Genomic DNA, 25,854 nt, shown 5'->3' with positions numbered 1-25,854 from the left:
TTCGGAGTGCTGCTCCTGATAAAGCTATCTGATGAAGGAGCAGTGCTCTGAAAGCTAGTGTGCTCCCAATTAAACTTGTTGGACTATAACCTGGTGTTGTGTGATTTTTAACTCTGACAACCATTGTCAATATTGCAAATGAAGGGAAGATTTTAAACAAGTCATTTCAAATAAAATAGGTTTCTCCTTCACTTTTCCCTGAATGGCAGGTAAACCCAAAGTGGCTGTAAGTTGTTGTTGTTGTTGATGAGCAAGTTTTCCCTCAGTCGGGCCTGCGGTCACGTGACGGGGCGGGGTTTAAGGCTGGCGGAAGTGACGTAACGGAGAGGTCAGGGGCCCGGGTCGGAAGCAGCTCGAGCGGCGATGGACAACTCGGCCAAGGAGCGGGAGGCGATGGGCCTAATGGCCGAGGCCGAGAAGAAAGTCCGCTCGGCCCGCTCCTTCATAGTCTCCTTGTTCGGGTGAGAGGGTCTGCGCGGGAACCGGGGGTGGGGGTCTGTGCAGGGGCTGGTTAGTAAACCCCGGGGGGAGGTGGGGGTCAGGGGTCTGTCCAGGGGCTGGTTAGTAAACCCTGTGGGGGTCAGGGGTCTCTGTGGGAGCTGGTGTATAAATGCCTCTGGTGGGGGGTCAGGGGCAGGTTAGTAAACTCCCTGTGGGGGTGGGGGTCAGGGGTCTGTGTGGGAGTTGGTGTATAAACTCCCCTGGGGTGTGGGGGTCTGTGCAGGGAATGGTTAGTAAACTCCCCTGAGGGGGTGGGGGTCAGGAGCTGGTTAGTAAACCCCTGGGGTGGGTCTGTGCAGGGAATGGTTAGTAAACCCCCCTGGGGGGGTGGGGGTTTGTGCAGGGAATGGTTAGTAAACTCCTGGGGGTGGGGGGGGAGTGGTCTGTGCAGCGGGTAGCCTGCTGTAGGTCCCTGTTTAATAAAACCCTAAGGGGAGGTGTCATTGTACAGCCTGTTAGCCCTTCTCCAGGTTCCTATCTGGTGCTGGTTTGAGTGTACCTGGTAGACCTGGTTAATACCATCTGGGGATAATATATTGAAAGAGGGGTATTTGCAAAGCTTGGTTAATAAGTGGTGGAGTTTGTGGGGTTGATGTTATTGCAGGGCCAAGAGAATAAAACCTGGGGAAGGTAGTCCCTGCGGTGCTGGTTATTAAAAGCTTTCAGTGGAGGCTATATTGGAGCCTGATAAACATTGTCAGGGGTGGTTGTTATGCCTGGCCTCTAGTGGGTTATCTTATGGTGTTTGCCTTTAGCTCTTGAGCCAGTAATCTAATCTGGCACGTCAATATTGCATATTGAGCGGTTTCTTGTCTACGATGTACACCCTAGATTTCGTCTACGCAATCAGATCTTCATGTTCTAGTGGTATGAATCAATTATGGATATTCAATTCATCCCTTAACCTTTAATTGATTGTGTATCTTGTTTGCTGTCTATATGCATTGACTTAAGTGAATTCTTAAAAGTAACTGGTCAGAAATGCCCTTTGAAGATATGACACACTGAATTCATTTGTTATAGCACAAACTATGATCTTCAGGGTTCAGAAGTTCCAGGGTGCATTATTTCTGAAAGATCCTGTGCCCCTTGGCAGTGATAGATTGAGGTCTGCATGATTTTAATAATATTGATTAGGCTCGTCTGTGAAAAACTCTGCTCATTTTGCAGCTGACCTGTTCTAGGAAATGAAGGATTTTCTTTTAAATTGCCCAATTTAGTTTAATAAACATCTTATCCCTTCAGGGATCTAAAATCAATGTGTGCCTTTTTAAATAAGGTTGCATTTTATTCCTAAAATAATGCATTGGACAGTTTAACTAGGGTGAAGTTTAAAGCTGATTAGGGATTAATTTTGATACGGTTTTCTTTCCTGACTACCTTGTAACTAACAAACTGTTCAGCTCAGTTGACAGCCTGCACCAGTTCTATAGTTCTATTTGGAAAGGAAATGTTGCTTTTATAGAGCTCCTTCTACGACTTCCGGATTTCTCATAGCATGTGACAGCCACCAGAGTTCCAGGTCTTTGGAATATTGTGTTAAAGGAGAGAGGATGTGTGAATTTGACTGTTGAAACACTCCAAGTTAAAATAATGTGGAAAAGCCATGGATATATGTTTATATCTTGTTATTAGACTAACTTGCAATTTTAAGACTGGATTCATCTCCTGAAGTGTTAGCTATAATTAACATTTTTGGATGTGTTTTGATGGTTCTCTGGGGCAGGTGAAATTTGAATCTGGACCTCCTTGCCCAGAGGAGAGGTACACAGGTAGCAACCCAATGACCCGAAATATGAATTATACCCGTGTGCTCTTCATCTGTTTTGTCACAGATCCTAATTGCCCCATCAATTAATATTGCAGCCACAGTTTTGTACAGTTTTAGGTATTAGGTATTCAGTAGTAGGTATTCTATTATAATCCAGCTTCAGGTTCTTCAATTGAGCAATGATTTCATAATGATCTTAAACACAATTTTTCAATGACGTCATTCCATTGAACTGAAGTCCAGTGGAAGACAATGGGGTCAAGTACGTAGCCACCTTCAGTAATGAAGGACTGGCAGCAAGTTACATTTCATGTCCATGGTCTACAATTCACCATCCAGAGCTCCTGAACTGAGCATGTGACAGCACATAGTGCAGTACTTAGCTGCTTTTGAATGCTGTCTACCTTTTGCAATAAAGGGCCCAAAGGGAGACTGCAGTTTAGCTCTGAAAAGTTTTTGTCTCAGTTGGATTTACCGAGAATCTTGACTTCAGAGCAATCTGTATTTGCAGTGGGTATCAGGCTGGAGAAATTGCCATCGTATGTTTGCTTTTTGAGTAGTTTTAGCACCAGAGTCTTGAACAAAGTATGCACAGGACCACAGCAATGGAGCTGACTTTTTTGCCCTTCAATCCTATTGTCATTTGGTGGCTGATCTAAACCTAATTCTATAAATCCAACATTTCTTCACTATTCCTTTATCTCCCTTAACAATTGTTAATCAGTTACCTTTGTGAAAGAATTGAAAGCCTGCCACTTAGTGTAAAGTGTTCTCCAAGCTCTGCCTGAAAAGTTTGGTCTAACCTCAAAACTGCGCTACCTGAACTATGACCCAACCAGCAGAAATGAATCTCTTCCCAGTCTATCTGATTTGTTACTAATATCTGGAAATAATAAAGTCAGTAAAACCAACAACTGTTGAGACACCTTTCTTAAAATCGGACAATTCTGTGGCTAACGCCAACAAATCCAGCAAGTTACATCCATCCAGGGGTTTGCACCTTCCTTCTTACTAAGGTTCTGAACCCACTTGCAACCCTTCTTCCTTCATGCAAACTCACTCTGTTTAGTAGTGTTCTAATAGAGCATGTTTATAGTTTCCAGATGAGTGCTCTGCAGAGGTTGTACTGATTAATTAAGACTGGCGCCATCACCTTAGTCAGATGCTTGAGGAGCATTTTGTTTGTGCCAGCATTGCAGTATCAGCTATTCAGCTTATTAGTCTGCCTGAGTTGGCAGTCACTTGGCTGAGGAAGTCTAGTCTGCTGGCATTTTCCTGGCTAGAAGTATGCTTTAAAATTGTTTTTATGCATTCTTTAGGATGCAGTCAGCAAATGGTCAACTCTTGGTGTTCTCCCTACTTTGCTCTATAATAAACTGATGTTGCTTGGGATGGTGTGTCCTTTTAGTCACACACCCAAAGTCGTGGAATTTCCGCTTCTCGAGCAGCCTATTTAAATTTTTTCTTAAAACCCACTCCTTTGAGTTTCTGAGCAACTGTCCTGGTTCAAAATTTGTCCTTGGGGAGTTTCCTTATGTTAAAGGAGCCCTGCAAATGCTTAAACAAAATCAGAAATTGTTGTCAGACTTGTGGAGTTTTACAACATCTATGGAGAGAAAGCAGAGTTAATGTTTCTGGTCCAGTGACCCTCCAAACAACTTTTTTTTTCAAAAGGTTCTTAAGCGAATCTGCACTTTAGACACTTGTGCATAATTCATGTTGGTGCTTCAGTGCAGAAATACCATACGTTTCTGAAGCTGCTATAATGAGGCAGCAGTGGCATTCAAGTGAATATTTCAAGTGCAGGGAAATGTTTCCATTAATGCTTCTCAGCCGAACAATTTAATTTTCTTTTTATCTAACTTCTGTGGGATTCTACAGCACAAAGCAGGCCATTAGCCCATCAAACCCACACCAACCCTCTGCAGAGCTTCCCCCTCCCTATAACCCTGCATTTCCAATAGCTTATCCACCCAGTCTGGATGTCGGGGCATTTAGCATGGCCAATCCACTAATCTGCACATCTTTTGACTGAAAAGTCATTGCTGAACCAGTTGGGTTTTTATGTCAATCCAGCAGTTTTCATGGTTTTTTTTCACATCCCACAGTTGATCGTATTCATTCAGTTCACTTCTGCAAATTGCTTTTGTCTCTTTTTTTTGCCTCCCTTCTATTTTTGCATTTTAACACCATTAACTAAGGTGTTTGAAAGGGAGGATTTTGTGTGAAATCTACATTCCATCGAGACCTGAGTATCTTTAGATTTTGAAATTGCTATATTTCCTGGCATTAGAGGATGGGTGGGCAAAGAATTTCGTCACATGTTCCATGAAAATTTTCCAACCATTTAATTTGACTGCTAACTGCTTCAGGCTGTCTCTTGATTGTAAAGATAATCTGCAAGGAACATTTTTTGTCTACTATTTGGTTAACTTTCAGTAATGAAAGAAAACATTCCCAGTTTCAGTAATGCTTCAAGTAGATGTGGGTCAATATTTTTTAATACTTTGCCATGTCATTGTAAGTCCAGTTAATTGCTGGAATCTTGGATTTGCTTCTTTGTGGCTCCTACCAAAAAAAATTTGAGTTAAACTTCAAGGAGAAAGGTTTACCAGTTCCTCCCTGCCCATACCTCCAGCTTTCAGAATTGTGAAGATCTGTAGCTTGGGTTGTGATTAACAACTTCAATCAGTTCGCCAAGCTACCTAATTTTCTTGCAAACATTTCGTCCGCCTTCTGAGTGACATCTTCAGCGCTGTCTAACCTCCAGATGAAGCGCTGTCATTGAAACTTGTCACCAGAATACACTAGCATCACTTGCAACAAAACATGATCAGTGATATCAGTCAATACACCTTGACAATGAAGGACACTAATTCAACTGGGAAAATATTACGATACTGGAAAAGGCTAAACAAAGACAAGCTTAGGAATTCCTGGAGGCCTGGTATTCATCTATTGGTACCATAACCACGTTGAAATAGACCCCATCTGCAGACCACTACACTACATAAACAGAAGTAGACCCAGTTAAAAATCTCACAACACCAGGTTATAGTCCAACAGGTTTAATTGGAAGCATACTAGCTTTCGGAGTGCCACTCCCAATCACCTGATGGAGTAGCGCTCCGAAAGCTAGTGTGCTTCCAATTAAACCTGTTGGACTATAACCTGGTGTTGTGATTTTTAACTTTTGTACAGTCCAGTCCAACACTGGCATCTCTAAATCAGAAGTAGACCCACCTGCCACAACAGACAGACCGTATACATTGGGTCAAATCGCCACAGTGCTTCATCCTGAAGATCTCACCAGGAGAGTGACGAAACGTTTGCAAGAAAAACCAGCTCTGTGAACCAGCCAACAACTTGCAGAATACTATGGGAGAATTGGTAGCTGTTCCAAAAGTCTGTGTTCATAAAGCAGAAAAAAATTCAGAAACAAACCAATGTTGGTTTTTATTATGCAGTATGCACTCAAGGTCTAGCTGCCTTAAATCTTTGGGAGTGTGCAGATTCATTCTGTTTTGAGCTGCAGCTATTGATGCTAGAAGCTGAATGTAAATTGCTGTTTATCCTAATGGGATGGGCCTGGTATTGTTTCAGGCATTTCTCATGGTCTGTCAACCTCTCAGCAGTAAAATGTGTGCCATTGTCTTGGATAGCTTTGGATATCTGGGATGTACGTGAGCTGCAGGGATGTTTAATCTTAATCTAGAAGCAGTAGCTTTCATGTAATCCTTATTACACTCACGGTGTGTAAATTGCAAAACCAGTGTCTGTCTTGCATCAAGGTTTAATTTGGCAACATGTTGAAATATTTGTGCCACCTGACAAATTTGATTCTTTTGAAAAACTGTTTTCCACTGGAGGGAAGCTGCTGTCTGCCAGCGAAGGAGGGCATATATTTATTTAACGTCTTTCGCAATCTCTCTGGAAACCTTTAAAGTGCTTTACAGCTGATCAAGTATTTTACAATACTGAGGAGTTTTTTAATATCAGAAACATGGCAATCAATTTGTGCACAGCAAGATCCCACGTGATTTGTAACCATTACAAAAAATGACCTGATTTGGTGGTTTTGTTTTTGCCAAGATGGAAATATAGAGTAGAACACTGGAGAGAATATCCCTGCTCCTCTTCAGAAGAGTGTTACGTGATCACTGAAATATCGCTTGGAAATGGCCACAAGTCCTGAGAATGAGGACTCGAGTCCCTCATCCTTTTGTATTCTAATTTAGTCATTCAAAGGATCTGTGAAAATAGCAAATACAGTTTGTTCAGACCAATTATTTCCAAAATATAATCATTCAATCTAACTCCATTTCACTGTTTTTAGTTTTTTTTCTAGAGTTGTGAGATTAAATAGCTTTTAGTTTTAGAATTCCGGTTTCCCTCTCCGTATTAGAATGGCTATGATATGCTTTATTAAAATCTAAAATATTCATTGATTCCAAATTGTGTATAATAGAATCCCTACAATGTGGAAGCATGCTATTTGGCCCGTCGAGTCCACACTGACTATCCAAAGAGCATCCCACCCAACTCCATACCCAACCACCCTGCATTTTATCATGGCTAATCACCTAGCCTGCACATCTCTGGACACTGGGGCAATTTAGCATGGCCAATTCACATAACCTGCAAGCTTTGGATTGTGGAAGCAAACTAGAGGAAACCCACACAGATATTAGGAGAACGTGAGACTCCATACAGTCACCCACAGTTGGGATCCATGGTGCTGTGAGGGAGCAGTGCTAGCCACCATGCTGCTTGTGTATTTCAGAAATATGATGTAGAGTTTACGTTCTTCCTCTAATTGCAGAATGATTGTCTTTTGATGAGAGTCTGTGCCTTTTGTAGGGAAAGGGAAACTAATTTGAGGCTATGTTTACTGTTCTCCAAGCTAGACTGTTTTTAAGATTGTATGGTTAAGAAAAGGGTTTTTGTTTTGAAGAAGCTGATGATGTAGAGCACTTTAGAAATGCAAACAGTGTTTTTGAGGGTGGTCATGCGCTGAGATGACATCACTCCCTATAACACTGCTGCTTATTTGAACAAAATACTTCAATTTCCAGTGGACAAAGGGCTTATTGTTGTCCAGTTGTAAACGCCGTCTCGGACTATGCCCGCTCAAAGATCATTGTCCTATGCAGCCTGCTGTGCCAGAAATATTCACCTTGTTCACTGCTCAATTCAAGTTCTTCCTCCAAAGCTATTTCAGCACCCTTGGATTGGTCAATTTCCTGAGTAGATTATGTAACCGGTGTATATTTTCCATGAGGAATAGTGATGAAATGTCAGAACACCCTATTTGTCATTGGGCAACCACAATTCCTCATCTTAATTGGATCTCCAGCCAGATGGTGAATTGTGAAACTAGATGCAAATCCTTTTCTTTATGGTTGCTTGATTTACAGAATCTCTCAGGTCTCTCTCCTACCTGATGACCATTGTCCCAAGTGTCTTTTCACTACTGTTAGCTATTCTTAATCAACATATTCAGATATGTTCTCGCACATTTCTGTAGCAGGTGGGACTTGAACCTTCTAGCCTGGAAGTAGGAGCATTACACTGAGCTACAGTCGCCTAATCAAATTGAATCAATTAATCAAGTCAACCTCAAGACATTCTACACTTTTTGATCAGCCAATTGGTTTTAGTTTTATTGCTATAATGGTCAACCCCTTAAAGGGGTGTTATAACCAAAACGCAACTTTAACACAATTAAGTACACACAATTTTGTAGCTGGTTATGTTCTTCAACCCCTGCCACATTGATTGGAGGAGGCCTCCAGAAAACTGATAGGCTACAGTCGGGCATTATAATAAAACTTCAAAATAAAGTCTGCAGGCTAAAACTAAACTTGTTTTGGGGAATGATTTTCATTCCAGTTCCTGCAGTACCCAATGGTCATTGAAGGAGTCTTCCTTTGTGTGCATGAGAATCTATACTCTTCACCTGCATATCCTTAAATGTAATTTAAAAATAATAATGAAACTTCTCTTTCACACTGTTTCACAATCAACGTACAGTGAATTCCTGGAAACGTTTCCTGGAATATAACCAGCTGTCTTTGGTTGTTTAGAAATGGTCAGTTTGGAAGAGTAGTGTGAGTAAGAGGTTTGACATTGTAGAGTCAGTCATAGTTGTCATTTTAAGGCAGCTTTGCAGGAGAGATGTGACCAATTGTTATGGACCAAACAAACCACCCCACCCCCACCGCCCCCCAAAAAAAACACATCGGAGAATAGACTCGATCCTAACTTTTATATCCTAATGGAAGTGCCTTCCAGGTGTGACATGATTTGTCAAACTACTTGGCTTTAAGTGGAACACACTGTCTTCCTCCACCACAGTTAAAATACAGGCAGACAAAATTGGCATAACTTGAACTCTATCAAAATTAAATATTTTAACTACTACAACTGTTCCAATATAGCAGTATCCCTTGGTAAAGGCAAATTTGGGAAAACTGATTTCCTTCATTAGTCTTCTCCAGTCCAGGAGAAAAGGAAAATCTGCAATCTAGTAGCAAAGCGAAAGCTGTCTCTTTGCAGCAACAGAGAGCAAGCTGAATCTAGCAGCTTCAACTCCAAAACCCAACTTAAACAACTGAAAACAAAACTAAAACCCTGGGTCTGAGAACCTGACTCTGCCCACTCATGCTGCTTGTGTCTAATATTTGTATTAAAAACCCAAAGCTATATACTCTGCTTTCCATGGAACAGACATCTTGGCACCAGGTTTACAACATGCCTCTTTAAAAGACTGAACTAATCTCATCTCTTAAAGGCATATTTTGTCACAAAATAAACACATGGTGTTATCACAAGAGAGGGTGGGACTTCAGTTGTAATCAAGTCTGTGCCAAGTGTTTATGAAGCTGGAGTTAGGAGGCCTTTCTAAATATCTTCCAAGATCCTGGATAAAATGACTTGGTGTTGAATATCAGATGTTTTCTATTTTGGTAGCTTTTTATTCCATTCCAGGTTCCCCCAGATTATATATGTTATTTGATACAGAGTTATCTGAATGCATTCCCTCAGACCAAAATTTCAAGAATGAAAAGACTTTCATTTGTCTCTTGTAATCTTAAAGTTCCAAGGCACTTCACAGCCAACGAAATACTCTGAAGTGTGGTGACTGTTGCAATGTAGGATGTAAATTGCACACAAGATGCCACAAACAGCAGTGAATAATACCTCCGATATTAAAGGATATTGTGATATTGAAGGATAAATATTGGCCAAGACACTGGGGAGGACTCCAAGGGTCCTCCAGTTCTGACAATCTTTTGCCTCCATCCTGAGGAGGAAAAGCTGGGTTAACATCTAAGGCAGCATTTAGTGTCAGTGCTGAGGATGTGTCAGCTGGATTACTGTATACAGTAGTCTCCAGGTTAGGATTTGAGCTTAAAGCTTTCGGTGTAGCTGCTGCCACGGATTTGAGGCTACTACAGCTCCCTGCTGCATTTGTGCAACACTTTTTTTAGTGTCTCATCCTAAATGTCTTGAAGTTTCCAATCCAGTGGCAATTTCAGGTGGTTCTTTGTTGTGGGCTGGAGACTGGGAAAGAAACTTAGGCATTGTCACATTGTCCCTGTCCTGATTTTAACATCCTTCTTACTTTCTGTTCAGGGGGTCTTCTAGGTTAGAAGAAGCATGTGAAATGTACGCCAGGGCTGCTAACATGTTCAAGATGGCCAAGAATTGGAGTGGTAAGTATAGTTACCAAATGTCTCACTTGGGCTGCATTGTGACTGGCCAGTGTGTAATGTTGCTTGGTTTTCCTTAAATTATGGTCCAGCAGGCTAAGATAAAAGATAGGGAGGAGGGACTTGGGGGAGGGGCGTCGGAAATGTGATAGGTGGAAAGAGGTCAAGATGAGGGTGATAGGTCAGACTGGGGTGGGGGCGGAGAGGTCGGGAAGAAGATTGCAGGTTAGGAAGGCGGTGCTGAATTTGATGGATTTGACTGAGACAGGCTGGGGGGAGGGGAAATGAGGAAACTGGTGAAATCCGAGTTCATCCCTTGTAGTTGGAGGATTCCTAGCCGGAAGATGAGGCGTTCTTCCTCCAACCGTCGTTTCGCTGTGGTCTGACGATGGAGGAGTCCAAAGACCTGCATATCCTTGGTGGAGTGGGAGGGGGAATTGAAATGTTGAGCTACAGGGTGGTTGGGTTGATTGGTCCGGGTGAGACACCCGGACCAACCAACCCAACCACCCTGTAGCTCAACATTTCAATTCCCCCTCCCACTCCACCAAGGATATGCAGGTCTTTGGACTCCTCCATCGTCAGACCACAGCGAAACGACGGTTGGAGGAAGAACGCCTCATCTTCCGGCTAGGAACCCTCCAACCACAAGGGATGAACTCGGATTTCACCAGTTTCCTCATTTCCCCTCCCCCCAGCCTGTCTCAGTCAAATCCATCAAATTCAGCACCGCCTTCCTAACCTGCAATCTTCTTCCCGACCTCTCCGCCCCCACCCCAGTCTGACCTATCACCCTCACCTTGACCTCTTTCCACCTATCACATTTCCGACGCCCCTCCCCCAAGTCCCTCCTCCCTATCTTTTATCTTAGCCTGCTGGACCAACTTTCCTCATTCCTGAAGAAGGGCTAATGCCCGAAACGTCGATTCTCCTGTTCCCTAGATGCTGCCTGACCTGCGCTTTTCCAGCAACACATTTCCATCTCATCTCCAGCATCTGCAGACCTCACTTTTTCCTTAAATTATACTTGACAACCCACTTTGTCACAAAGTTAATTATCTGCTGTATTGGGTGCAGGGAGCCCACTGAAACAAGTGCAGGTCAAGTTTACTTATCCTCAGAAAATATTAAATTCATTACTGAGTTTTAAGTGGAGAGAAATGTCAAATGATATGCTCTATATCCTATAACCGTCTTGGCCCGGGAAGGAAGGTGTTGAGCTGGCAAACCCTAAACATTAGTTGGTATTTTGCCATTTTGTTGTGTGTGGGATGGAGGTAAGAGTGTGCTAATGGCACGGGATTGGTAATTTGATAATCCAGAGGCCTAGGCTGGGGACAAGGGTGTTCACATCTCACCGTGACAACTATTTAAATTCAACTCCTAAAATCTAGTTTCAGTGGTGTTGACCATGAAGCAATTGTCTTCTTGTAAAAACCTGTCTCTGCAATGCTGGACTTTTTTTTTATTTCTCTTTCTAAGCTCTTGTAACTAAAGAAGCTGGACCTAGCTATCTTTATACTGAAAGTGGTGCTTTATAAACTTTTCACTGTACTCATTTGAGTACATATGGCAATAAAACTAATTCTAATCTGCTGTTTTGGAGAAAGAAATCTGCCATCCTAACCTGATCTGGTCTACGTATGGCTCCAGACCCACAGCAGTATGGTTGACTCTTAACCACCATCTGAAATAGTTGAGCAAACCACTCACTTCAAAGGCAAGCAGGGATGGGTAACTAATGACAACCACATCCCATGAAACAATAGAAGGGCTGGAGCCTTGAGCATGGGTGAAGCTCATGGGAAGAGCTGTCTTTTTTGATCTTTCACCTCAGAGAGGATGTGATTTTTGCTAAATTCTGACTGAGTCAACTGCAAGTACCTGCCAGCACAGCTGGGTATTTCTGTTTAATAAGCAGTCAGTATTGGGGCCTCTTAGCCCAGAGTTCACTTGATTTGTAGAAAGAGCACAACTAGAAAATAGAAACACAGGCGTTATTCGTAAACTCTGGTAACCTAGCCCTCCAGGCACAAGAAATGATGTTTTAGACGCTGAGCAGAACTGTCTGCTCAACTCTGAATAAAGACCAACCCCTCACAATCTATGGCCATGTAATCTTTTAAAAGATAACGTAAGCTTGGATGTTCCCATTTTGGTTTTAGCACAGATAAAATTGCTTGATCAATTCAGTTGTATAGCACTTTTTTTATTTCCTGCACTTTTCTGGTCAGTATATAACTGAGAACCAAACTTTTTAAATGTGGACAGCAATGGCAGCATGTGGGTTTCTTACCCTGTCTACGTATAGATCTGGCTGCTACACTCCTGCAGCTGGATTTTTATTTGCCTTTGCATGGATTCAGCTTAACCTGAGTATCAGGGCTTATCGCCATTGTGATCTAAAAAAAAAAGCAGGAGTGACAAAGAAATGAAGGAGGCTTATACAAGTCTGTTTGATACATATACAAGCTTTTTCTGTTACTTAAGGATTATTTGCAGTCCCCTCTTTGAAAACTGAAGAGTTTGCGTGATCACTGCACTTTGCTATTTCTCTCTAGCCAGGGTAGACTGGTATTGACCCTTCCTAATGCGTGTATGTTTCTCTCTTTAGCTGCAGGCAATGCTTTCTGTGAAGCTGCTAAACTTCATCTCCACTTGCAGAGCAAACATGATGCGGCTACCAACTTTGTGGATGCAGGAAATGCCTTCAAGAAAGCTGACCCCCAAGGTAAATACGCTCAGCCTCCTGTTACAAAGTGACCATGCTTGCAAAGCCAAGAGCATGCAAATTAAAGCCTAAACATTCATCACTTAAAATTGCATTTTAAGTCACATTTTGATTGTAGGCTGGATCTCAATGCTATTATGTTCCTTTCTACCTGATGTGCAATCCAGCCACCCTGCTTCTCTTGTACTTTATTTAAGAAAAGTAATTATTCTGTAATTTTAGCTGTTTGTTCAGAGCATCAACAGTAGCAGGGTGGTTAAAATGAGCATCCCACCTAACTAGCTGTAGATGACTTATTGTACAAGGTCAGATAAATGAGGACTTTACTAGCTTACTCGCATTCAGACAGTAAGTGCTGGCTTTAAGAGAAAAATTCTTCCTGTTTCTGTAGCAGTGCAGCAGTCTCCTCCCCTCATTTAAATGTCAGGTTGCAGAGGTACCTGATCCTGGAGGCTATGTAAACCGAACAGCAGTAGTGACTGTCATTTGTCGTCATACAAGCATAGTGCTGAAGGCCTCATGCTGTCTATTGGGAAGTTGGCAATCAATGTTAGGAAATCGGAACAGGAGTAGTCCATTGCTTGTTGCACCCTTAACTGGATTGTGGCTGATAGTCAACCTCAGCATTCTTTCCCCACACTCGGTGCCTCACAGTGCCAGGAACCTGGGTTTGACTCCACCCTCTGACAGTCTGTTTGCATATTCTCCCCATGTCTGTGTGGTTTTCCTCCGAATGCTCTGGTTTTCTCCCACAATCCAAAAGTGTGCAGGTTAGGTGAATTGACCATGGTAAAATTGCCGTATAATGTTTAGGGATGTGTAGGTTAGGTGCATTAGTCAGGGGAAATGTAAAGTCATAGGGTAGAGGATTGGGTCTGGGTGGGATACTGTTCAGAGGCTTGGTGTGGACTTGTTGGGCCAAATGGCCCGTTTCCACACTGCGGGGATTTATATAATTCCCTTAATGCTTGATAGATTTCTAGACACTAAAAACTAGAATTTTTTTTTCTTGAAACTACTGACTAAGCTTCCACAGCTACCTGAGGTAGAGAACTTCAAAGATTCACCATCTTCTGAAGAATTTCCTCAGCTCGGTCCTAAATGATCTCTCTTATACTGTCAGAAATCATCGATCAGGTTGCTGGGGTTTGGGATAGGGATAGTACGGCTGAGAGGTGGAGTGAGAGGATTGGTCGAAAAGGTTATTAGTTTGGGGTGGATAAGCTTCTCATGGTCTTGTAGTGTAGAGGGTCTGGGGGAATTGTAATTAGTGCGAGGAATAAGTATGGGGTAAGCTGAGTAATTACTCAGACATTAGGCCATGTTTTTACCGTGTAACTTTTTTCTGTGTAACTATTTTACTTGATTTGGAAGGTTAAAATACAAATCCTAGTTTTAAATGAGATTTGCGTGGTTTCCAGGTATAGAGAAACTGAAGTGGAATTTTCAATTTCTGAGGGAATTTCTTTGGAGTCTGCTACAGTGGGGTCTCTACAAGGTCCCTGTGTACAGTTCCTACCTACAGTGCAGTAATGACTGGCCTTTGGAAAATCCAGACCCCTCCGAGACTGTACAGGACTGGCAGCAGGACACTGTTCCTGAACAATCAAAAGAGCAAAATAAAATTGATATTGCTGTTGTGTTTAACATTTTTAGCCCTTTTTGCTCAATCAAAAGAGGGAAGGGATGCTGGTGCACCACTCTGGTTGGAAATTCAACTGTCTTGTCACAACTGCAATCTGGGTGTATGTTCCTCCATCTCTCTGCTCAATTAAAGGAAAATTTGTGTTTGTTGCCAAAATTCAAAGGGGCAAGCAACAAGCCCTTACATCAGAAAGGGCAGTAACCTTACATCTCTCATGCTACTGTTATGGACTAGGCTAGACCACTCAGAACATTAAGCAGGCAGCCCAGACCATAACTTTGCTATTTGCTTCAGGTGTGTACAGTGACAGTTACCCAGAGTAAGTTAGCTAGGTTGACTACTAGATTTTAAAACAGACAAACATTTATTCATAAAATTATAGAATGAAACACCCAAAGAACAGTAAAGAACCCCTACAGAACTCAGGCCAGATTGATTATGCTGTTCCGAATGTGCGCAACAGTTCCAATAAACAAACCCCCTTAAGGAAAAATGAAAGAGGCTTACAGGTCGAAGTTAGGGCAGAAAGGGAGAGTCTAGCTTCCACACAGCTCACTGCTGAATTGCCTTAAACAAGACTTCGGCTTTCAGGACTGACCACTCCCCTTTCATTATACAGGTTACTTCTAAAACATAAACGCTTTGGCCTAAATTCGCCCTGCTTACATATAAACAAAAGGCCTCTCAGTAAACCCTTTCATCTCTATACCAAACTAGTTGATTTGGAGCCCAGCATATTTGAAAACCCCCTTGGGGGGGAGGGGGGGAGAGAAAAAACAAGAACATCTTTCCTTAAGAAAATGAAGGAACTGCTTTCAGAAGAAAAGGGACCAGCTTAGTGACACTATCCAGTTAATGTTGGAGAGGTTGAGAAGAAACTGACATAATCATTTGACATTACTAAAACTGTCAAGCAAGCAATTTCTATCAGCCCAACGTAAATGTCTGTGGCTGAATGAGTAACAAAATCGCAGGGAGGGAGAAGCTGCAACTGTCGTTTAAACTTGCTTTGAACCTAATTTTTATTTTGTGGTTTCTTTTTCCCTTCCAGAGGCCATTAATTGTTTGAACAGAGCTATAGAAATTTATACAGATATGGTAAGATGTCAATTCCACTATTTGTAATGTTGTAGACCAGGGCTGGGGGAACCTGTGGCCGCCTAGGCCATTGTGTGTGGCCTTTTGAATGAATCCAAATTTTGCAGAACAAATCTTTTTTATTGATGTGTTTTTCGCCCTTTATTATTTTTATTTTAATCTTAAAATGAATGTATTTAAAATACCAGAGAGTAAAAGAAAATTCAACAAAATAATCCTCACAGACTGACTGCCACAATTTTTTTAAATATGTGAATTTTTGAAGAAAATATAATTGAAGTTTCTTGGATGCGGCCTTATTAGATTACAACTAACATAATGCGGCCTTCCAACATGAAAAGGTTCCCCACCTCTGTTGTAGACTGACCGTTGAATAAGCTTCTGATTTCATTTAGATGAACCGTTAGAACAGAGACCTGGTCTGAACATTATCAAGCCGTTAGTTTAGGGATTAGTTTTTTTTGGCTGTAGTGAGACACCTGTCCAACAGGCAGGTATTCTTGTAATCAACCAGCAAACTCCTTTGAGGTTCACTGAAATTTTTTTTTTCCTTAAACTTTCACTGTCTAAAATTACAACTTATTACAGAGCCAGGACCATAAACAAATTCTGCAATGGCGATTCTAGCAGCTTCTAGTTATTCTAATATGTGAATGAATTAGGAGTGGGAGTAGATTACACAATCCTTTGAGCCTGCTCTGTAATTCAATGTGATCATGGCTGATCTGGAGAGGTCCCTATCAACCCTGGTGACCTTTCACCCCATTGCTTAGCAAGAATCTATCCACCTCTGCCTCCTGCATGTACAGGGTAGTAGAGGTTTGGAACTCTTCCAGAAAGGGCAGTAGATGCTGGATCAGTTGATTTTTAAATCTGAAATTGATCAGATTTTGTTAAGCAAAGGTATTAAAGCTTTACACCAGACGCACGTATATGGAGGCCACAGATAAGCCATGATCCCATTGAACGCTGGAATAGGCACAAGCTGGATGGCCTACTCCTGTTCCTGTATTAGATATTCAAAGACACTTCTCTCCCCACTGTTTTGAAGAAAAGCATTTCAAAGACACATGACCCTCAGAAAATGTCTCTTAAAGAGGTGATCCCTTATTTTTAAAGAGCCCCTAGTTCTGGATTTTCCCAAATGAGGAATGATGCTCTCCATATCCACCTTGTTAAGACCCCTCTGACCTTGATTTAACCAAGTCGGGTCTTACTCTTCTAAGCCCAAGTGAATGAAAGCCCAGCCTGCCTTCCTCATAAGGTGACCTGGCCATTCCAGGTATTACATCAGTAAACCTGCTTCCAACGCAGTTCACCCTTGGTTAAATGACTTGAACATGGTGCAGAGTGTTGGTCTAGATATGATCTTATCAATGTCAGAGTCCTAGAGGTGTATAACACGGAAACAGACCCTTCAGTCCAGATATCCCAACCCAATGTAGTCCCACCTGCCAGCACCTGGCCCATATCCTTCCAAACCCTTCCTGTTCATATACCCATCCAGATGCCTTTAAATGTTGCAATTGTACCAGCCTCCACCACTTCCTCTGGCAGCTCATTCCATACATGCACCACCCTCTGTGTGAAAAGGTTGCCCCTAAGGTCTCTTTTATATCTTTCCCCTCTCACCCTAAACCTATGCCCTCTAGTTCCGGACTCCCCCACCCCGGGGAAGAGACTGTCTGTCTATTTATGCCATCCATGCCCCTCATGATTTTGTAAACCTCTAACGTCACCCTCTCCCTCTGCTCCAGAGAAGACAGCCCCAGCCTATTAAACCTCTCCCTACAGCCCAAATTCTCCAACCCTGGCAACATCCTTGTCAATCTTTTCTGAACCCTTTCAAGTTTCACAACACCTTTCAAATAAGGAGACCAGAATTGCACACAATATTCCAACAGTGGCCTAACCAATGTCCTGTACAGCTGCAACATGACCTCCCAACTCCTGTACTCAATACTCTGATCAACGAAGGAAAGCAAACCAAACACCACCTTCACTATCCTATCTACTTGCGACTCCATTTTCAGGGAGCTATGAACCTGCACTCCGTCTCTTTTTGTTCAGCAGCACTCCCTCGGACCCTAAATGTATAAGTCCTGCTAAGATTTGCTTTCCCAAAATGCAGCACCTCGTATTTATCTAAATTAAACTCCATCTGCCACTTCTCAGCCCATTGGCCCATCTGATCAAGATCCTGTTGTAATCTGAGGTAACCTTTTTCGCTGTCTACTGCACCTCCAATTTTGGTGTCATCTGCAAACTTACTAACTATACCTCATGTTCACATCCAAATCATTTATATAACCTCCCATGTTTGCTACCCTTACTGCGAAGGGCTACATTCGATTAGTTTTCTAATCACATGATGTACCTGAATGCTAATGCATCTACTCTGGCATAGAAACATAGAGGAGGGGTAGGCTGTTCAGTCCCTTGAGCCTGCACCACTATTCATCCATCATGGCTGATTATTGAGCTCAATACCCTAATTTCATCCACCCTCTCTCTCTCTCTTCTCTTTCCCCCCCCCCCCCCCAAAAATCTCATGATCCCTTTAGCTGCTTCCAGAAAACAATGTTTTGGCCTCAACCACTTTCTGTGGTAGAATTCTACAGGCTCCTCACTGGGTGGAAAAAAAATTCTTCTCCTCTGCCCCAAAATGTTTATTCCAATACTTGAGCTATGATCTGGACTCTGACCACCATCAGTCACTCTACTCCCTCTATAGCAAGAACATACTTCCTCAGATAAGGAGACCAAAACTGTGCACACTGTTCCAGGTGTGCCTCATCAACATCCTGTATAACGGCAGCAAGACATCGTTGTACCTGGACTCGAATGTTTTCGTTAACATACAGTTTGCCTTTTTTACTGCCTGCTACACCTGCACGGTTACTTAGTGACTGGTGTACCAGAATGCCCAGGTCACTCTGAACATTTCCCCCTCTCAACTTAGAGCCATTCAGATGATCTGTCTTTATATTTTTTGCTACCAAAGTGGTAACCTCCTATTTATCCAGATTGTACAGCATCTGCCTCTCACCAAATCCCTTAAGAGCTCTGCGGTCTCTTACTCTTTAATGTTCTATTCTTTCTGCCAAAATGAATACTTTCACATTCTCTTGTACTCCATTTGCCAATCTCTGCCAACTCCTTTAACCTTTCTTTTTTAAGAGATTTTTATTGAAAGAATTTTTATAAAATTACAACACCAAGCCAATGGAAAATATTACTGTGTATAACAAAAAACACAACTATACTCATGCAAAATAAGACGACAATCCGTAAAGTAATAAATAAAACAGCTCAGCCCAACAAAAGATTAGCTCCCAACCTCTCTGCGCATTGGGTATTACGCACTAATTTATTCAAAATTCATTCCTTCGAGGACGTCAAGTACGCTAGATCAAACTGTCATTGCTACACAAAAGCCCAAGTTAAGATGGCCATTTAACCTTTCTATAACAGAAGTTGCTGGAAAATCTTGGCAGGTCTGGCAGCATCTGAGGAGAAATCAATTAACATTTTGGGTCTGGTTACCCTTCCTCAATTCTTTTTAGAAAAAAAAGTATTATCAAGAAAATGTCCAGATCTGACGTTGACCAAACAATTCATCTTGGAAGATATTGCTGTTGCATCTCATCCTCCTTGTTATGAGGAGTAGTTTTCCAAAATGCTAGTTTATTTGATACTAATGTTTTATGTTTAGGGTCGGTTTACAATTGCAGCGAAGCATCACATATCAATAGCAGAGATTTACGAGAGTGAGTTGGTGGATATCGAGAAGGTAGGTATCTGACCAGCCCTGAGGAGTCCTGTTGAATTTGTGCTGAATATTCTGTTGAATATTTGTAATAGTTTTAAGTGTCAAACTAAATTGCCACGTCCCTTTTCTGTTTGAATACTTGAGGACAGATGGTTGCTGGGTGATTGGTGCTCGTTACTGAGATGTAGGTCAGGAAGGTCCCTTAGTGTGTTAAGTACAGATAAGTGTATAGAAAAACTGAGGCATTCTTCATGGGAGCAGACAATTAACCTCCCTGATACTGATGGACTTGCCTGTATGTTCTTGCACAGCAGCTGATTAGAACAGCTTGAATTTATACAGAGCCTTTAGTAAAACATGCCCTATCACCAAACAAACTTTAACACTGAACTACAAAGATTATGACAGAAAACCAATTAATTAATAATCCTTAAAGCTGATGCATGGGTGTGTGTTCTGGAGGAAATTCCTGATTTTAGGAAGCTAAAGACAAATGCCCCTGGTGCAGTTCATGATCTGAGATGGTCAAGAGACCAGAATTGAAAGAATACAAATCTCAGTAGGTTGTAGGGCTGGAAGTGGGAGGAAATGAAAGGAATTATTAACAAATCACTGACTGCATTGTCATCGAATAATAAGTTGCCATGTGAAATTGACTGAGTCAGCAGGATAATTGAAATGGCCTGCACAGGAAAATCCAAATCTCATGACTTTTTAAAAAGTATGTTTCACATTCAAAAAAATAGGAGAAACATTTATTGTTTCAAAAGTGTGCAACTTTTTAACTGCAAAGTTTCACTCTGTGGTCTGTGAACTGAGACTACTATTTGGTTGCTTCAGTGAAAATAGTTGAATTTTTACCTTTGCAGGCAATTGCACATTATGAACAAGCAGCTGATTATTACAAAGGTGAAGAGTCTAACAGGTGAGCAACATTTATATTACGAATGGGTGAGCTTGCAAAGAAGTTGGGGTTGACCGTGTCAAGCTGGTAACATGACTGGACTAGTTATCCAGAGGACTCGACTGATGGCCTATAGAGCTGGTGGAAATGAGATTCAACCAAAAAAGAACTCTGCAAATAAAAGCTGGTCTCAGTATGAGTGACCAAGAAACAATCCATTGATTTGTGAATAAACTAGGGTTGTTTTCTCTGGAGCAGCACAGACTGAAGGAGACTAGATAGAAGTCCGTAAAATTGAGATTCATAGATAAGCTTGACAGTAGAATCTTTTTTTTTTCCCCCAAAAGTTGAAATGTCTGATACTGGGTGCGTGCGTTTATGGTGAGAGGGAAAGTTCAAAGATGATGTGATGGGCAAGTTTAAGTGTGCTAGGTGTCTGGAAGATGATGCCAGGAGTGGTGGTAGAGGCAGCTATGACCGAGGCATTTAAAGTGCTTTTAGGTAAGCACACTAATATACAGGGATATGGACCAAGGGCAGGCAGAATGGATTTGTTTTGTTTTAGTGTCCTTTTTGGTATAACATCATGGAGCAGAGGGCCTGTTCCTGTTCTGTGGAAAACCCTAATTCGCTAAGTTCCTTCAGGGTTGAAAACTGTCATCTTTACCCAGGCCTGTGTGTGACAGGATCCATAACAAATGTGGTTGACTCATAACTGCCCAATTATGTTCTGAGGAAGCCATTTAGTGCCATTTGGGTGTGGGGAATAAACGTTGACCTTGTAACACCCATGTCCCATTAAAGGATAATGACTTGTGCCTCAAGCAGTTGGTTTTCATGTTGCTGTGGTCTCCCACCCAATTTTATCCTAGTTGTGTTCATTTTAGTTATCACTTACTATGCTGAAGCAGTGAGCTGATGGAATGGACTTGCACAAAGTTATTTTGCTTTTGGCTATCTTGTCCCCATATTGCGATGGAAGCTTATACATTCAGGGTTCAGTGTTAAATGTTGACAGAATGACCAAAAGTTGAGTGCAGTACGTGTGAATACACGGAGTTTGGGCTTGGCTTTCATTTTATATTTGTCATCTGGAGATATTTAGCCTGTTATCTTTTGCTCTGCAGTTCTGCAAACAAGTGCTTACTGAAAGTTGCTACGTATGCTGCGCAGCTTGAACAGTATCCCAAAGCTGTCGAAATATATGAGCAGGTGAGTGGGTGGGTTCATCCGGATGATATGTCTCCAGCTGCTTAAACTGGGAGAATAGATTATTCTCGCTCTCATGTTTAGTTGACAGGTAATTGCTTTTGCTCTGTATTGTAGGAAGGTATCAATGAGATTAGGTCATTCAACCCCTGGAGTCCGATCCGTCATTCTAGATTGTGGCTGATCACTCCATATTCTCTCACTACCTCCATATCCTTTGAACATATCTAAAAGTGTCTGTGTCTCTTTTGTTTTTTAATCCCTGTCCTCACCGCACACCTAACAAATCTATATGTATAATGTGTGCTGTCTGCAATGTGCAATGCAGCCTTTCACTATGGCTGCTCTCTCAGCATCTTGCAAACCTGTGACCTTGCTCATGTAAAGTGACTAGGATAGAAAATACACGGTACGCCACTCCCTGCAAGTTCACCTCCAAGCCATTCCCCATTCCTTCAGTGTTGCTGGGTCATAACCCAGGAACTTCCTCCTGAATAGAATTGTGACACCACGTGGACTGCAGCAACTCCAAGAATGCAGCTCGCCCCGGTTTCTCAAGGAGCAATTAAGGATGGGCAATAAAGACTTGCCCAGCCAGTGACACCTGCATCCCATGAGCCATTTTTTAAAAATACTGTCCGTTGTGAGAGAAGTTCCTGACAACCACCGCAGCCTCCCAATTGCAATCCATTGACTTTTTCAAAAACTCTTCCTTGGGGTATAGACTATGCTGGCAAGGTCAGCGTTTGTTGCCCATTCTTGAACTGGATGACTTGCTCAGCAATCTCCGAGGGCTCTGAGTCATACTACACTGCTTTGTGTCTGGAGTCACATGGAGGCCAGACTTGGTAGGGATGGCAGACTTGTGTCCCTAAAGGACATTAGTGAACCACAGGAGGTTTTACAACACTAGGTGGAAGTCTCCCAGCTGCCATTAGGCCAGATGTTTTGATTCCAGGTTTTGACTGCATTAAGTTTCACCATCTGCCATAGTGGGTTTCAAATCCACATCTCCGCAATGTTAACCTGAGGTTCTGGTTTACTAGTCCACGACAATCTCACTCTCGCTATCTCTCCAAGAGAATATTTGTAATTTGGAGAAGTGTTGTTAGCAAAACCTGGGCAGGTTTGCAGTCTGCTCCTTGTTTTTGTTAGTCTGTCGTGTTGATACTTGATTCTTACGGTGAATTTGTGCATTTTACACCACAGGTAGGCACCACGGCCATGGACAGCCCACTCTTAAAGTACAGTGCCAAAGAATACTTCTTCAAAGCTGCTCTCTGCCACTTTTGTGTCGATATGTTAAATGCTAAGGTAAGTTGGCACCAGAGGAGTAATTAGATTAGATTCCCTACAGTGTGGAAACGGGCCCTTCGGCCCAACCAGTCCACACTGACCCTCCGAAGAGCAACCCACCCAGACCCATTTCCCTCTGACTCATGCACTTGACGCTGGGCAATTTAGCATGGCTAATTCACCTGATCTGCACATCTTTGGATTGTGGGAGGAAACCGGAGCACCCAGGGGAAACCCACAGACACCGGGAGAATGTGCAAACTCCACGCAGACAGTCACCCGAGGGTGGAATCGAACCTGGGACCCTGGTGTTGAGGCAGCAGTGCTGACCACTGAGCCATCATGTCTTTTGTCTTGTCTTTTTGCTGCTTCGTATATAGATTAGCAACTTTTATTGATCTAGTTGGTGGTTTAATACCAATGGGTATGGGAAATGTCACCTTGTATAATTGGAATAAGATTGAAGACACTCAGCATCTGAAAGTTTTTTTTTAATACCAGTTCCTGTGCTGGTTTTGAAGATGAAGAACATTAGAGCAGTGTGATTTGTTTTATTTTGAATAAGCAAGGAAAGAAATTTCAGCCTGGTGGAGAAGTGATGGTTCCTGTGGACTCCTGTGCATTTGACACACTTGCAGAAGCCTTGCAGGAAGCTGCAATTTATTTTCTTCAAAGTTAACAGTTTGAGAACAGCGCCTATCGAAATCTCAGGCAAATGTCTCCTCGCAACATCTACAAGTAGTCCTTTTGAGACCGTTTTTAATTTGGTAATATTTAAAACTTAAAATCCTGCTGTGAGGAAGATGTTGGGTCTGTGGAAGACCAGAGCATACCTCTTCTGTCCTTTGTTACTTTGCATTGTAGGTGTTTCTCCTCTTTTTGCATCTATTGAGAACAGCCTTGTCCAGTAGTGTAACTCCGTGCTTTTCACCAATTCACGCAGTTGGCAGTCACAAAATATGAGGAAATGTTCCCAGCCTTCTCCGATTCCAGGGAATGTAAACTGGTCAAGAAATTGCTCGATGCCTTTGAGGAGCAGAATGTCGATGGCTACACCGATGCAGTAAGTGGTTTGTGATTTCAATCAAAATGTGGATGAGGGAGGCTGAGGGGTTTGCCTGAGAGGTCTGCAAAATTGAAGCGTAGGTGGATAGACTTCTTCCCAGGCTGGAAAGTCAACTACAAGAGGGCACAGGTTCAAGATGAGAGGAGGAATGTTTTCCCACGGAGGGTGGTGGGTGCCTGGAATGCACTGCCAGTGGAGGTGGTGGATGCGGGCACATTAGCAACGTTAAGGTGTATCTTAATAGACATGAGCATGAGGCGAGCAGAAGGGTAGTTACCACACTAGTGATAAGTAGTGGATCTAAATAAGGGTTACAAATCTGTGCAGGCTCGATGGGCAGAAAGGCCTGTTCCTGTGCTGTATTGCATAATGTATGATGCTTGCTGAATTCAGAGTTCAAAATGTCTGAAATAGGTATGCGAAGCAACACATTGGATCAATGATGGAACACTCACTCTAGAGTCCAGCACAACCTGCGGTGATATTTCAGTGAAGTGCTCATTGATATTTCAATGAAGTGCTCAGGGACTGGGTTATTGGCAGGGAAGTTGAACCAGCAATGCAGCTACTGATTTGTTTCTGGCATACCAAACAATCCAGGGTTATGGCAGATGTTCTGTTTTGGCTCACTGGTTCACCAGTAAGAATACTGTTCTTTTTGAAAACAATATGCGCTGCATTTAACAGGTCCAAAGGAAAAGATGCTAATAAGTATTTGCAATACCTTCCTAATGTTGAGGTTGCAAACTCTTCTAACTGTGCCTTTTCACTGTCAGAGGTCCAACACGCTTTCTGATTGGGTCTTTCAGGGTTTAATATTGCATTCAACAACTTCACACGATGAGCACAGTTTTTGATTGGGAACAGGGGTGGGGAGTGTTGTGTCTTTGCTGTCTGCAGTGCGTGTGCATGTTCTGCTCAGACACTTTGTCTGTATGAACTCCTACAGCCATGGACACTACCTTTTGTCTTTTTGCACTGGGCATCCTCGCCATCTGTTCCACTTACTCCTCCCCCTGCCATTGTATTAAAAGGCATAATTTTTCAGCCCCCATCACTTGCTCTTGCACTCACTGTCTTGCTGTATGTGGCATCCAGGAGACAATGATGTGGCTCTGCCTCGCACCATGGCTGGGGTTTAATGAGCAGCCTGAGAGCCAGTGCCTCCAACAGTGAAGTGCTCCTTCAGTAACTGAGATGGGAGTGTCCATCTGAACTGCATCATCCGGAGTGGGGACTAAGACTTTCTAGCTCCAGGATTAGCGTTCTGTTTGAACTTAAAGAAAAGCATCGAAGCTGACTTTGTCCTCTCTTGTAGGTGAAGGAGTATGATTCCATCTCCAGGTTGGATCAGTGGTTGACTACAATGCTTCTTCGTATCAAGAAGACCATTCAGGGCGAAGAGAGTGATTTGCGTTAAGGAGTAATCATTTATATAATAGCAACTGAAGGGGAAAAATGTCAATCCAACCAGTGAGGGGGAGGGGGGGATGGATAAAGAATTTTTTTTCTTTAAAAACAGAATCAAAAACTATAAACTGCAAATCAAAGCTGCAGGGACATTCCAGAATTGGAAATTTTGGACAATTGTTTGGCATTTATTAGTCATGCCCAGCTGAACCTGTAAGCAAATGAGCTCTGTTTCTTGAAACAGTCCTGTTGTAAGCTATAACTTTTGCTCCCCCTCTTTTTTACACTATCCTTCTCACGTGTATAAATGGTGTTTGCTTGTTTTAAATTTATAGCATTAACTTGATAACAAAACTAGAGGAAGAGAAAATGCCTGGTGATTGCCCAATTCACTCCGCACAGTCTGTCAACATGCATTTTTCGTTTGTCGATTAGTAGATCACGGTCTTAAAATCCCATCTCAAACCAGAGTGCAGGCCTCTGGCAGGATTGTTTTTGGCTGTGATGCCTGCTGCCAGTTAAGTAGCCAGCTATTGAGGGCTTGTGTGTTCCTGCTGGGACAGTTTAGCTGAGAAATTGAGAGAAATGGTTTGAGATTTGGCCCAAGTGCGTGGTGGTTGGGGGGGGGGGGTGGTGTAACATTGTGCTGGTGGTAGATTAAGTTGTAACCTTTGTTTTAATCTGAAGTTTCCAGTATGCCACTCAGTGAATGCTGTTGAATATTGCTTTTTTTGGG

At 42.4% G+C, this 25,854-nt stretch overlaps 1 protein-coding gene across 2 annotated transcripts; it reads left to right on the top strand.

Moving 5' to 3' along the window:
* The first annotated feature begins 327 nt into the window (after window positions 1-327).
* LOC122542773 (alpha-soluble NSF attachment protein) lies at window positions 328-25,854 on the top strand. 2 transcript variants are annotated; one of them, XM_043680802.2, is made up of 10 exons: window positions 328-461; window positions 9,911-9,990; window positions 12,602-12,718; window positions 15,415-15,461; window positions 19,177-19,254; window positions 20,103-20,158; window positions 21,265-21,349; window positions 22,556-22,660; window positions 23,586-23,705; window positions 25,027-25,852. In XM_043680802.2, exons 1-10 carry the CDS (start codon window positions 364-366, stop codon window positions 25,126-25,128), a joined length of 888 nt encoding a protein of 295 aa, XP_043536737.1. In that variant the 5' UTR covers window positions 328-363; the 3' UTR covers window positions 25,129-25,852. The 2 variants fall into 2 exon arrangements, with proteins under 2 accessions (XP_043536737.1, XP_043536738.1); XM_043680803.2 differs by lacking the exons at window positions 328-461; window positions 9,911-9,990; window positions 15,415-15,461 and having other exon boundaries at window positions 12,659-12,718; window positions 25,027-25,854.

Source organism: Chiloscyllium plagiosum, unplaced genomic scaffold (assembly GCF_037043375.1).
Source record: "Chiloscyllium plagiosum isolate Xiang-an unplaced genomic scaffold, Cpla_swu_hap1 HiC_scaffold_47, whole genome shotgun sequence".
NCBI classification, from domain to species: domain Eukaryota; kingdom Metazoa; phylum Chordata; class Chondrichthyes; order Orectolobiformes; family Hemiscylliidae; genus Chiloscyllium; species Chiloscyllium plagiosum.
This window is presented reverse-complemented; position numbering and strand designations above follow the sequence as displayed.

Excerpts from the sequence above, each read along its gene's own strand:
- LOC122542773 (XM_043680802.2), top strand. The coding sequence starts at position 364 with ATGGACAACTCGGCCAAGGAGCGGGAGGCGATGGGCCTAATGGCCGAG. Across the intron at positions 15,462-19,176 it reads TAGAAATTTATACAGATATG|GGTCGGTTTACAATTGCAGC; the intron begins GTAAGATGTCAA and ends TTTTATGTTTAG. Across the intron at positions 19,255-20,102 it reads AGTTGGTGGATATCGAGAAG|GCAATTGCACATTATGAACA; the intron begins GTAGGTATCTGA and ends TTACCTTTGCAG.